The sequence below is a fragment of the Heteronotia binoei genome, chromosome 14 (genome assembly GCF_032191835.1).
Source record: "Heteronotia binoei isolate CCM8104 ecotype False Entrance Well chromosome 14, APGP_CSIRO_Hbin_v1, whole genome shotgun sequence".
NCBI lineage: Eukaryota > Metazoa > Chordata > Lepidosauria > Squamata > Gekkonidae > Heteronotia > Heteronotia binoei.
In genome coordinates, this window is record NC_083236.1 from 45632876 (window position 1) to 45646179 (window position 13304).

At 49.5% G+C, this 13304-nt stretch overlaps 1 protein-coding gene across 1 annotated transcript in view; it reads left to right on the forward strand.

Annotated features, from left to right (window-relative positions):
- The window catches only part of CENPT (centromere protein T), a 30028-nt gene that overhangs the window by 12606 nt on the left and 4118 nt on the right, over positions 1-13304 (forward strand). The window contains exons 6-8 of the mRNA XM_060253662.1: positions 1915-2060; positions 2500-3261; positions 5033-5254. Coding sequence (XP_060109645.1) covers positions 1915-2060; positions 2500-3261; positions 5033-5254 — 1130 coding nt within the window. The remainder of the gene's footprint in view (positions 1-1914; positions 2061-2499; positions 3262-5032; positions 5255-13304) is intronic.

Sequence of the window (13304 nt, forward strand, 5' to 3'; positions counted from 1 at the left end):
TGCAGCTGGTGCAGAACGCAGCGACTAGGCTGTTGCTGGGGCTCCCAAGATGGGAGCACATACAGCCGGGGCTGCGCGGACTGCACTGGCTGCCGGTGGTGTACCGAGTTCGTTACAAGTTGCTGGTTATTACCTTTAAAGCCCTATATGGCCCTGTCTACTTGAGGGACCGTCTCTCCCCGCATGAACCCCAGAGAGCGCTGAGGTCAGCTGGAAAGAACCAGCTGAATATCCCTGGGCCAAGGGAGGCCAGATTGAAGTCCACCCGGGATCAGGCCTTCTCTGTAGCGGCCCCCCTACTGTGGAACCAACTCCCGGAGGAGATACGGGCCCTGCGATGCTTAGATCAATTCCGCAGGGCCTGTAAGACCCACCTCTTTAAAACAGCCTTCACATAAAACCGAGCCAAGAAAGTCTTGTTGGATATGTTCTATGTTTTATGTTTTAATCACTGGATTTTATGAAAGATCTTGATTATAGCACCATAATCTTAAGTCTAATGTAATTTTAAAAATTTTAAGGATGATTTTATAACTGAAATGTATATGAATTTATAATTGATTGCACATGGTTTTATTGTATACTGTATGTACATGTTGTGAGCCGCCCTGAGCCTGCTTGCGGGGAGGGCGGGATACAAATAAAAAGTTATTATTATTATTATTATTATTATTACTGCCTGGGCCATTCTTATTTTGTTTGTCATCTGTGTGTTGTGAGCAGGTATGTGAGAGTAGTTGATTAATATAAACCTTGGAAGTATTGGGTGCAGTAGATTCATAATATACGAACACCCAGGCTTTTGAAATTTCCTTCTGTTGATTCTATAGTGTTGTGTCATCTCATACTGAGCCTGTCAGGAAAAAAGCCCTATTCTGCTTCCTTTCTCATTTTCTTCCTCCCCTCTCCGCTTTTCAGCATTGCCTGTGAACTAGCTAGAGCAAGGGAAATCCTCCTGCTTCCACAACATTTAACGTGTTTTCATGTGTTTAAGCAAGTTTTGCTCTTACACTGGGGTTTTGTAACAATTTTATTTATTTGTTTGTTTGACTTATATCCCACCCTCAGGCTCAGGGCAGCTCACATTGAAGGTCATAAAAAGCAATATTCATAAGCCGTACATGAAAAATATAAAATACATCATAGGTAAAAACATATAAAACAATACCATACAACAATGGTGGGTGCTATTTGATCTTTCAGTAGATTATATTAATAAAGGCGGGTAACTGCCAATTCATTCAATGTAATTTGGCAATGTATCTGCCCCTCCCCAAGAATTTAAGTAGAAATATACATTTAGGACACTACCAGCAAAATGTTGGAATATAGTTACCTTGAACTTTTGCTGGTTTTGGCTGTGTGGCGCACACAGGGTTACAAGCTACAGGCCAAGAGCTTTTCAGTTGCTCACCAAAGGCTGTGGGCAAGCCCTGGCTTAAACTGTCTGCAGAAGCATAATAGATGTTATTCAGTTACTTAGTTTTCCTGTTGATTGTCACAGCATATGGGTCATCTTTTTTGTTCCACAGGTATTTGTAACCAATTGTGGCTGTCATGACAAGTTTCTTCCTCCTCCTTCTCTCAGAATTAAATAATGTGTAGAGAATGCAGTTTTCAAAAGCTTACCATTTTGCCATCGAGAAGGATCAGCTGAGTGTGGCTAGGTGAAGGTCTTGTGGCTGGCTGAAGTTCTCTAGGTTTCTTGGCCATGCATCAGTTTGATTTGAGCAGGGCCAAGGTGCTTGAATTCCGTGGTGCATGAAGTGGATTTCGTGGAAAGGCACATGGTCTAGCAGCAAGCTGACTGCTGATGCTGAGCACAGGGCCTCATTCTCTTTAATAACTTCATTAATAGAGAAATGGATCCATTGCAGAACAGTTGATCCACACAGACTGTTCTTCTATTCCCAGATCTCTCCAGGTCACTCTTGGAACCCCAGTAACACCACCATCTGATGGAAAAAGAGGCTTAACCCGTAGGCCTAAGAGTTACAAAGGTGTTAACGTGATGACTTTTGAAGGAGGCATGGAACAAAACTTGCTGCAAGTAAAAGGCTGTGAGTCTGCATTTGTCCTGGCTCGGGTGTCTCTATGTTAGTAGCATCCTTGGGGAAAAGGAGTGCAGAGTTATTGTATTTGTCAGTTTCTGAAGGGCAGAGCAAAGTTCTGAAAAGTCTAACACACCTGTAGCTCTTCTGAGCAGTGTTCACCAATGCAACACCTGCCCCACATTGCATGAAAGTGGGTAAGGCCCTTGCCTGGCAGGGCCTGTGATTGGCAGGTGGTTTCCACCTTGAAACAGCCTCTCTGAGTTGCAGTCCTCATGCCAGGAATGGAAGTACATTTGGCTGTTTTGTTTGATAAGTGATTGTAAAGGTGGCTCTCTTCATGCCATGGGCTTAGTAGCACTAATCTAACTAGTGAATGGAAAGATGCTGGTAGTCAAGAAGGTTTCTCTACTTGAAAGATAATATCCTTTTGACATTTTTCCAACAGCACAAAACCATCTTGTAAAGTTGCATGCTTCAGTTCTGTCAAATGCCACAGAGACGATTAATGCCGACACAGAACTCTTTGCCCAGTCTCAGCTCAGTGGCCAGGTTGGAACAGGGCTTCATGTTCTTCCATCTGAGCTTGCCTCTGCTGAGAAATCTGTATCTCAAAAGACCATGCTGTCTCCTGCTGCCGACCTTCAGACACCTCAGCAACCTGCAGAGTCTGATACAGATGCTGGCATGACACAGCAGGGCCAAAAAGACATTTCCATGCCAGAAAGTGAATGCGTAGATGGCATAGAAGGTGTGCTGGAGGAGAAAGTTTATAGTCCAAGGAAAGAGCAGCAAGACAGCGAGATGCCTGTTGAGGGAGGAATGATAGACAGTGACCTGAAGGAGATGTTATCACCAGACACTGAACGTGCTGCTGGGATGGACAGTATGCCCCAGCAAAGGACACTGTCCCTTAGGGGAGAGCAGCAGGGGAGCCTGCACGGAGACCTTCCCGTGGAGCGGCGGGGGAGCCTGCATGGAGACCGTCCCATGGAGCGGCGGGGGAGCCTGCACGGAAACCGTCCAGTGGAGCGGCGGGGGAGCCTGCACGGAGACCGTCCCATGGAGCAGCAGGGGAGCCTGCACGGAGACCGTCCCGTGGAGCGGTGGGGGAGCCTGCACGGAGACCGTCCCGTGGAGCGGCGGGGGAGCCTGCACGGAGACCATCTTGTGGAGCTGCATTTGAGTCCTGAGAAGGATCAGTTGAGTGGTATGTAACCTCTGGTGGAGCTAGAAATGTAAATCTAAAATTTTTAAAGCCATGAAGAAATTGAAATCTATGGAATATTTACTTGCTTATGAAACCTAAACTTATTTCATTGCTGCCATCAACAATCCTGAGAGTATTTTAGATGGGGTTCTAGATCTAGCCCTTAGTGCTTGTGTTGCCATTAAAAAAATTGTGTTTAATTTTCCATAATATCAAAAACAATAGAAAAAATGTATAAAACAATCATATAGTCTTAAATCAAAGTACATATTTAGCAAAACTAAAAAAAACTGTTAAAATGATAACAAGTAGACAATGCCATGGACTAAGGAACATAAATATGATTAATATTAAAGCAACCAGCTACTTTTACAAAGTGAAAATATGGTTGATTCTGGGAAGGTTTATGAGCCTCTAGTAAGGAATCCAATTTTTCCAATAGGGGGAACCAACGTTCATAACGAACTGAAATACGTGCTGAAGATGTATAGGCAGTATTATCAGATACTTTGTCCATTAACATGTGAGTCCAAATTTTAGAAAACCATAGCTTAATAGTCAGAAAGTCTTATGTTTTCCAGCAGGAAGCAATAGACAGCCTTGGCTGCTGATAATAACGAGGTAATTAAGTCCAGTCTTGTACAAGAGATTGAAACATCTGTCCCTTGTTCAGTAGTACTGTTACTGGGTTACAAGATACTGAGCAGCCGGTAATGTCTTTGACTTGTTGCCAAAAAGATTGAATGAATTTACAATCCCACAAGCAATGCATATAAGAGCCTATCTCAGTACAACCTTTCCAACATGAAGAAGCTTGATTCTTGTGTGTATGGTGAAGTCTAACTGGTGTAAGATACCGTCTAAACATGAGTTTAAGACTTTGCTTGTGTTGTCATATAAAGGCTCCACCTAGTTGCTGTGCCTGCCCTATATGCACCCAAACTAACATGGGGGTGATTTACTGCAACTCCACACATTGCAGCTTTATAGGATGGCAAACTGACTTGCTGCCCTCCCCTTTACCACATTTCTTATAAGCCAAGACCAAGTTGGTATGGTGTCTTTCCAGAGATAAGACTTGAAGCCTTCAAAATTTAAGTTCTAACAAAACAGTACACGTCCTGTTCAAACTTTTGAGACTGAGCAAGGGATCAAAGAAAAGGTGAAGACATGCATTCATCTATCCCTACATTAGGTAGTTTTGGAAGGATGTTTATTTCGAACAGACTAGCTTAACATGAAGTTGCAGCAGTTTAAAATTCATCATTACCACAGATCTCTTGGTTACTTACCTCTATGTCCATAGCCATGTGAACAGGATGGAGTCCATTGGTAAAAACATAATCCTTCATAGCTAGTGCTCCGAAGAGAGCTCATCCTTGTGTCCTGAGAACTTTATAATATGCTCTAAGGTCCACCTGGGGATCATTTGGATCTTCCTGCCCAAAAAGGAAGTGTTTACTTTCTAGCCATTTGGCTCTTAGCAACCCTTGTCCATTTCGGTTATAATCTGGTAGCAGGGTAGTAAGCCAATGTCATGCTTTGAGTGGCCGAGAACTTGAGAGCCCTGTGCTGGGGGTTTGATGGGGGGTCAGTGGGCGGGTTCCTGTGCTGGGATTTTTCTCAGCCTTCTGCTTTCTGCTAACTACTAGTCTGCAGCTGGGCTGCTGTACATAAGAAGAGAGCAGCCGCATTGGGGTGAATTTCTCCACGGCCTCTCTCAAATATATTGCCTGAATGCTTACCATTCCTGTCTAACTTAACTGTTTAGATATTTGTACACCAAAGTCATCTACACCAGTCAATGCCAAACTCCCAGATGAGCCTGTAAGAGGCCTGCGTGCCTTTCTGCAGGCCAAGGCTACCAAGCGCTCAGTGAAAATGACAGTGGAGCACATAATTGAGGAGCTGGACAAAAACATGGCTCCATGTGTTGAGGAACAGGGTGCATCGGAAGCTAACCTGGAAGAGGAACCTTTCCCCAGTGAAGAGGGTAAGCGTATGCACAGTCCTCCTGGGAATGGCACACGTTAATGACTTTATATTAGCCAATGGGCAGAAATCCTTGCAATGGCCATGTGAAGGCACCTTTCTGTTCCTCCCTGCCCACACCCCAATCAGTTTGGTGTTGTGGTTAAGTGTGTGGACTCTTATCTGGGAGAACCGGGTTTGATTCCCCACTCCTCCACTTGCAGCTGCTGGAATGGCCATAGCTTTCGCAGAAATTGTCCTTGAAAGGACAGCTGCTGTAAAGAACTCTCTCAGCCCCACCTACCTCGCAGGGTGTCTGTTGTGTTTTGGGGGGAAGGTAAAAGAGATTGTGACTGCTCTGAGATTCAGAGTATAGGGCAGGATATAAATCCAATATAATCTTCATAGTCAATTTGAAGGCTCGCTCCTGGTACTGAAACAAAAGGAAGCATTCTACCTCCACTGCTTTGATCTCTGGGTTATCTTCAACCAAATCTTGCCCATATCACTTAGACTGCCCCCAGCCCCCAAAAACTTAAACGTATTGCTCAGAGAAGGGAGTTGATTCAGCACATAAAATGTGCCAGATTATCAGAGACATTAAAGTTCCAATGCCTAGGCCTCTTTCTGGTGCTATGTAACAGAATACAAGAGGACCTCTCATGGATACTAAATAATAATAATCAGACCAAAGATAAACAGGTTGCTTACCTGTAACTGATGATCTTCGAGTGGTCATCTGTGCAGTCACACACATGGGTCTTGCCGCAGGCAACGGATCCATACCTCGGAGCTCCAATAGCTCGTATATAACGTCTTTTGGCGCGCTTTCCTCCCGCCCTGGGGAGCGGGCAGCGACCGCGCATGCCTGGAGCGGGGGGAGAGCGCCCATTCCACTCAGTTTCTTCCAGCCGCCGCTGGCAGAGACACTATGAAGAGTAAGAGGTTAATGAACAATCACCAGGAGCCAGCAGCGGGGAAGGCTGGGTGGGCGTGTGTGACTGCACAGATGACCACTCGAAGATCATCAGTTACAGGTAAGCAACCTGTTTATCTTCTTCGTGGTCTCTGTGCAGTCCCACACATGGGTGACTAGCCAGCTAGGTGTCCTGGAGGAGGGTGCTGGTAAAGAAGAAGTTAGTCACGTAAAACAAGCAGTCAAATGCAATTACATTGTAATCAGTCAAATGCAATCACATTGCAACCTGAAATATGCAACAACATATGCAACATGGTATGCAAGTTAAAGATGGAAGCGGATGCACTCACCCGAAGCTTCAGTGGAAGATGGATTTGAGGACCGCCTGACCGAAGGAGGCGTCACGTCTCGCACGAACGTCTAGCGCATAATGGGAGACGAACGTGGATGGAGAGGACCAGGATGCAGCCGCACAAATGTCCTCCAGAGAAACGCCTTGCAGGAAAGCCGAAGACGTCGAGACCGCTCTAGTAGAGTGGGCCTTAAGGCCTTCGGGTAAGGGCTGCTTAGCCAGTTCGTAGCACAACCTGATGGCACTAACTACCCATTTAGACAGCCTTTGGGTAGAAATTTTGTGACCCTTGTGAGGGTTGCCGTAGGCCACAAACAGATTAGGGTCCTTACGGAAAGGTTGTGTACGATCAAGGTAGAAGGACAAAGCCCTTCTGACGTCCAAAGAGTGTAGGGCTCGTTGTCCCTGGTCGGATGGGTTGGAGAAAAACGTTGGTAAGGAAGTTGAGGTCGATAAGTGGAACTGGGAGACAACCTTAGGCAGGAACGCAGGGTCCGGTCGTAAAACAACTTTGTCCCTATGGAACATGGTGTAGGGAGGATCGTAACGGAAGGCGCATAAGTCACTTGCCCGTTTGCCTGAGGTGAGGGCTACGAGCAATGCCGTCTTCCAGGAAAGAAGGTTGAGGTCTGCGGTGGCCATAGGTTCAAAGGGGGCCCTTATCAGGCAGGAAAGAACTAACGATAAACTCCAGGTCGGGGCAAAGGGTTTAACAGGTGGGTTGAGGTGCAACATGCCCTTAAGAAAGGACTTGGATAAGGGATGGGAGAACACAGTCTTGCCGTCAACCAAATTGTGGAAAGCAGAGACAGCAGAAAGATGCACCTTTAAGGAAGAATAACAGAGTCCTGCTTTTTGCAGAGAGAGCAGATAGTCCAGGATCAGGTTCAAGGGTGCCGACTCCGGCTGTAGATGCTTAGATGTCGTAAAGGAACAGAAGCGCTTCCATTTACGCTGATAGGAAAGTCTCGTGGAAGGCTTCCTTGCGTTAAGGATGACATTGGCTACCTCTGCAGAGAGGTAGGAGGGTGTATTCTCCAGGCTGTCAGGGCCAGGACTCGAGGGTTGTGATGCAGAACCTGACCGTTGGCCTGGGAGAGAAGGTCGCCCGCAGGAGGAAGTCGGCGGTAAGTGTGGCATGAGAGTTGAAGAAGCCCCGTGAACCACGGTTGTCGAGGCCACCATGGCGCAATGAGGATGCAGTCTGTTCCATCCCGAGCTATCTTCACCAACACCCGCGTCAGAAGAGGAGTTGGTGGGAAGAAGTAATGAAGGGGGCCCGTCCAATTGTGTAGGAAGGCGTCGTTGCCCCTCCTGGAGTAAAACCGAGGGCATTTGGCATTGTCCCGGGATGCAAAGACGTCCACCTTGGGTATTCCGAAGCATCGGAAGATGCGTCGAAGGTAGGTTGGATTGATGGACCATTCGTGATCGTCTATGCGAAACCTGCTGAGGGAGTCGGCCAGAGCATTCTCCACACCTGGGAGGTGAATGGCAGTCATGTAGATGTTGTGCTTGACACACCATTCCCAGAGCAGTACGGCTATACGGCAGAGACGGAGGGATCTGGTGCCGCCTTGTTTGTTTATGTAATAAACTGTTGCCATATTGTCCGTGGAGATCTGAACGTGCCGGTCCCTTATCAGGGGAAGAAAGGACTGTAGAGCTCTGTGTACCGCGATCAGTTCCAAGCAATTTATATGCATGGTTCTCTCGGAGGTTGTCCAGAGACCTCTCACAGTCTTGTCCTTTAGGTGGGCTCCCCAACCCCACCAGGAGGCATCTGTTGTAACTATGGCCGTTGGAGAGGTTGACAGAAACGGCCTGCCCTCGAGGAGATTGTTGGGAACAGTCCACCACGTGAGGGAGAGAAGCGCCTTGTGTGGAACAGTCAGCAAAGAACTTTGAGATTGTGTCTGAGGGTGGTAAGCTCTTACAAACCAGATTTGCAGTTGTCGCATCCTTAACCTGGCAAAGCGGAGGACGGACGTAGTGGCGGCCATGAGGCCCAGCAGGCGTTGGATTGTAAGCGCGGACTGACAGGGTTGTTGTTGTACTGACTTGGCTAGGGTGATAATTGTCTGTGCCCGATCTTCGGGAAGAAAGACTCGATGTAGGGAGGTGTGGAGAAGAGCTCCTATAAATTTGAGCTCCTGGGTAGGTGTGAGGTGTGATTTTGAGGCATTCACACGAAGGCCCAGGGAAGTCAGGAGAGTGAGAGCTGTGTCGAGGTTGTGCTCTAGTTGTTGTTGAGTTGGGGCCACCAGAAGCCAGTCGTCTATATATGGGAAGACTGGGATGTTCCGGATGCGAAGCGCAGCCGCCACCACTGCCATGCACTTTGTAAAAACGCGGGGCGCAGTGGAAAGGCCGAATGGTAGGGAAACATATTGGTAGTGGTCCTCGCCCATGGCAAAACGCAGATACTTCCGATGTTGAGGTCGGATGGTCACATGGAAGTAGGCGTCCTGAAGATCGAGAGAGGCCATCCAGGAATTCCTGGGTATGAGGGGCAAGATGGACTGCAGGGAGATCATTCTGAACCTCCTGTATTGGATGTATTTGTTGAGCCTCCTCAGATCCAGAATGGGGCGCCTGCCTCCATCCCTCTTGGGGACTAGGAAGTATTTTGAATAAAAGCCTGTCCCTCGGTGGAGAGGAGGGACGGGTTCTATGGCGTTCTTGTGCAGTAAGTCCAGAATCTCCTGATGCAGGGGAGAAGACGGGGGTGTAGCGATGAAGGAATGGTGATGAGGTGGAGAAATGAACTCGATTGCGTAACCTAGGCGCACGATGGTCAGCACCCAGGAGTCTGTTGTTATCGAATTCCAAGTTCGGAGGAAGGGTGAGAGACGGGTGCGGGGCGTTGGCAGAGTGTGAGGAGAGTCAAAGAGACTGCTTTGAAGGAAGGGAGGACTTTTTGGGCTGCTGTGAGCGAGGCCTCTGTTGAAACGCAGGTTTCTGTTGTCCACTCTTCCGTTTCCAGAAATCATTGCGCCTAGGAGATCGTTGGCGCCTCTGGAATGATGGTCTCCAGGATCTTGTACGGTTAGGCTGCTGGGAGAACGGTTGAGAAACTCCCAGACGCTTTGCGCGCTTGCGCCCGTCGTCCACTGAGGTGAGAACCTCATCAGTAGAGGCATGGAAGAGACCCAGGCCATCAAAGGGGAGGTCTTCGATCTTTTGCTTAATGTCCGGCTGTAGGTTGGTGGACCTTAGCCAGGCATGACGGCGAAGGGCGACAGATGACGCAAAAACCCTTGAAGAGCAGGAGACAGCGTGGCGAATGGAATTTATTTGTTGCTTCGATACCCTAGATAGTTCTGATACTAGCCCAGAGGCCACCTTTTGAGAGGGTTCCGGAAGGGAAGGGATGAGAGGTGTAAATTGGTTGGCCAGATGGAAGATGTAGGCCGAGAAGTAGGCAAGATAATTGTTCAGTTTCGAATTTGTTGAGGCAAGGTTGAACATTTTTCTGGCCAGGGTGTCCAGCTTCCTGCCCTCTCGGTCTGGAGGTGTTGGATGTCTGGAGGGCTTAGCCTTAGTGGCTGAGTGCACGATAATGGAATTGGGTGCTGGATGGGAAGCAAGAAATTTAGCCTCGGGAGCATGAACCCTATAAAGCGAGTCCAAGCGTTTAGAAGTAGGGGGAATGGAAGCTGGTTTTTCCCAGGTCTCACGGAGGCCTTCGAGGTGCACCGGTAGCATAGGGAGTAGTGAACCAGGTGGAAAGTCCGTTTGTACAAGGTCGTGTACGATATCAGAGACCTTAGGTGAGTCCGACGGAAGGGTAATGTTTAAAGCCTCGGCCATAGCAGTAATCAGATGGAGGTAGGCCTTGGAGGCATCAGATGGAGAGAGTCGGGGCTGTGGTGCCGAATCCGAGACTACCGAGTCTGGGTGGTCCTCGGAGTCAGATGAAGCTACGGAGTCGGCGTCGGAACGGGAGTCGTCACCGGAAGGAGGGGGCGGTGGCGGAATCGGGTCCGAAGGGGCGGTCTGAGGCTTCAGCACCTGGTCGCGTTGGTCCGTGTGGGTATGGACCGGAGGAGCAGTCGAGGTAGAAGCTAACGGAGTGCGCGGTCTAGCACCTTCTGCCTGGTAAGAGTCCCGAGATTGCTGTATACATTCCCGTAGTCGCTCACGGAGTCGGGGGGAGTAACGAGAATAATCAGGTTCTCGGATCGGATAAGGTTCTCGGGCCCGATCTTGATGACGGGGTCGCGGATAGTAGCGATCACGGATCCTAGGCGAATCGGGAAAACGCTCGACATCGCGGAAGCGCGGGGAGTCCCGGTGTCGTGGGGAATCCCGGAGTCGTCGTAGGGAATCACGGGGTCGATCACGGGGTCTAGGAGAATCCGCGTATCGAATAGCAGAGTACGTTGAGAAATCGGAACCCTCCACGGATGGGGACCGAGAAGGATGGCGATGGAACCGACGTTTAGGAGAAGGGGACCGAGAGAAATGGCGGTCGTACCTCGAAAGGGCGTAGTATTGTCGATACTGGCCCGAGGAGTCGGAGTCTCGGCGCCTGCGTGGCGATCTGGAGCGGCCTCTACGAGGCGGCGACCGAGATAGGGCTCGATGAAGAGGTGAGCGAGCGCGGCCTTCATTTGAAGCTTGAGTGGCCGAATCCCTATACAGGGGAGAAATCCCGATGTCTCGGAAGGATCCGATCCGAAGCGGAGGCTTAAGATAGGCCTGAGTCGAATCTGTAGTCAGGTCGGGTTGCATGAAGTCGGCAGGGACCACGCTGTGCACTGAAGGCGAACGAGAGTGGACCGGTATGACCTCTACTGCTGTAGATGAGTGAGGAGTCAGTTGCGGCATGTCGGTGATGACGTCAGAAGGAGCCGACAGTTCAAGCGGAAGTGCGGGCTGCGTCGAGGCCGTGGTATCCATAGGCGTCGAAACTGGAGCCCGAGGCTCTTTAGGAGCCGAGTGCGAGTGGTGTAGTTTCCTCGGCGCCGAATCAGCCGATTCGGAAAGGCGAGACTTTTTGGGCGCCGAATCGGAAGATTCGAGATGGCGCGATTTTTTCGAAGCCTTATGGCCTGGATCGGCGTGCTTCGAAGATTTTTTAACGGACTTGTGCTTCTGCTTAGGAAGAGACACGTCCGCAGAGGCCGAAGCTCCCGATTGTTGTTGGGGAGGCGGCGGGTCCGAGGCGGGCATAGCCCTCAGGGACAGTTCAATAAGGAAACTCCGGAGCCTGGCTGCACGGTTTTTCCGGGCTTGCTTGCCGAAGTTCGCACAGTGAGGGCAGGAGTCAACTCGATGAGCTTCGCCCAAACAAAACAGGCAGTGGCTGTGGCCGTCTGACGAAGGGATTTTGGTCCCACAGCGCGTGCACTTTTTAAAGGTAACTTTCCCTTCCATGCGCCCCGGACAAGGGAGGGGAGGGAAGGGAAAAAGGAGAGAATAGCGCAGGGAGCGGTTTTTTTTTTTTTTTTTTTTGTTTTTCTGGGACGAAAAGGGTAGCGAGAAGAGGAAAATACTAAGTAGTGAAAGAAGGAATAAGAGATGAGGTAACGGACGAGCTAAGGAGGAACGCAGCGAGGAGGGTGTTGTCCGGGCGGCGGTAGGAAAGAAACTGAGTGGAATGGGCGCTCTCCCCCCGCTCCAGGCATGCGCGGTCGCTGCCCGCTCCCCAGGGCGGGAGGAAAGCGCGCCAAAAGACGTTATATACGAGCTATTGGAGCTCCGAGGTATGGATCCGTTGCCTGCGGCAAGACCCATGTGTGGGACTGCACAGAGACCACGAAGAAGATCCAGGCAATCCTGTGCTGTTTCTGGCAGTGGCTAGCCAGATGCCCCCACAAACTGAGCATGAGGACAGTAGCTCTTCCTCAGTGTCACATTCCTCAGCAGTTGGTATTCGGTGTCATACTACTTTGGAGCAGGGAGATTCCCAGCGAATGGTTTTCAGGCTATCTGTTTGGCGTAGTGGTTAAGTGTGCGAACTCTTACCTGGGAGAACCGGGTTTGATTCCCCACTCCTCCACTTACAGCTGCTGGAATGGTCTTGGGTCAGCCATAGCTCTCACAGGCGTTGTCCTTGAAAGGGCAGCTGCTGTGAGAGCCCTCTCAGGCCCACCCACCTCACAGGGTGTCGGTTGTGGGGGGAGAAGATATAGGAGATTGTAAGCCGCTCTGAGGCTCTTGATTCAGAGAGAAGGGTGGGGTATAAATTTGCAGTTTTCTAAGCCAGGGTAGGCAACTCCTGGCACACCAGACCATTTTGCTGGGCACACAAGCCCAGCTCTGCCCAAGCAGGAAAGGTAGTGGCAGCACTGTTGGGACAGCAGTGTGGGAGAAGACAACAGGCATGCCTGAGGCCCACCATCACGTCCCAGACCTGCCCCTATCTTGCAGTTTCTGCTCCTCCCTTATATACGCGAGTGTTTGTGTTTTGTTCTTGTTGTTAGCGAGTTGACCCTTCAGGGTTTTCAAGGCAAGAGACGTTCTGAGGTGGTTTGCCATTGTGTGCCCCTGTGTCACAGCCCTGGTATTCATCCAAAGATGAGCCAGGGCCAACCCCTGCGTAGCTTCTGAGGTCTGACGAGAATGGGCTAGTCAGGTCTATCCAGGTCGGGGCCTGTACCTGAGCCCAAAGCGAGTTTTGATTGCCTATCCCTGATATAAGCAAATGGCAGTCACCATGACCTAAGACTGTGAATTCCCTAGCTCAATTTTATCTATGGGCCTGGGTTTCCTCACCCCTCTTAGAAGGCCATGTACATTCTCAGCATTTGGAAAGCTGCTTCATAATTAGGGATGGTATGAATATCATCTGTT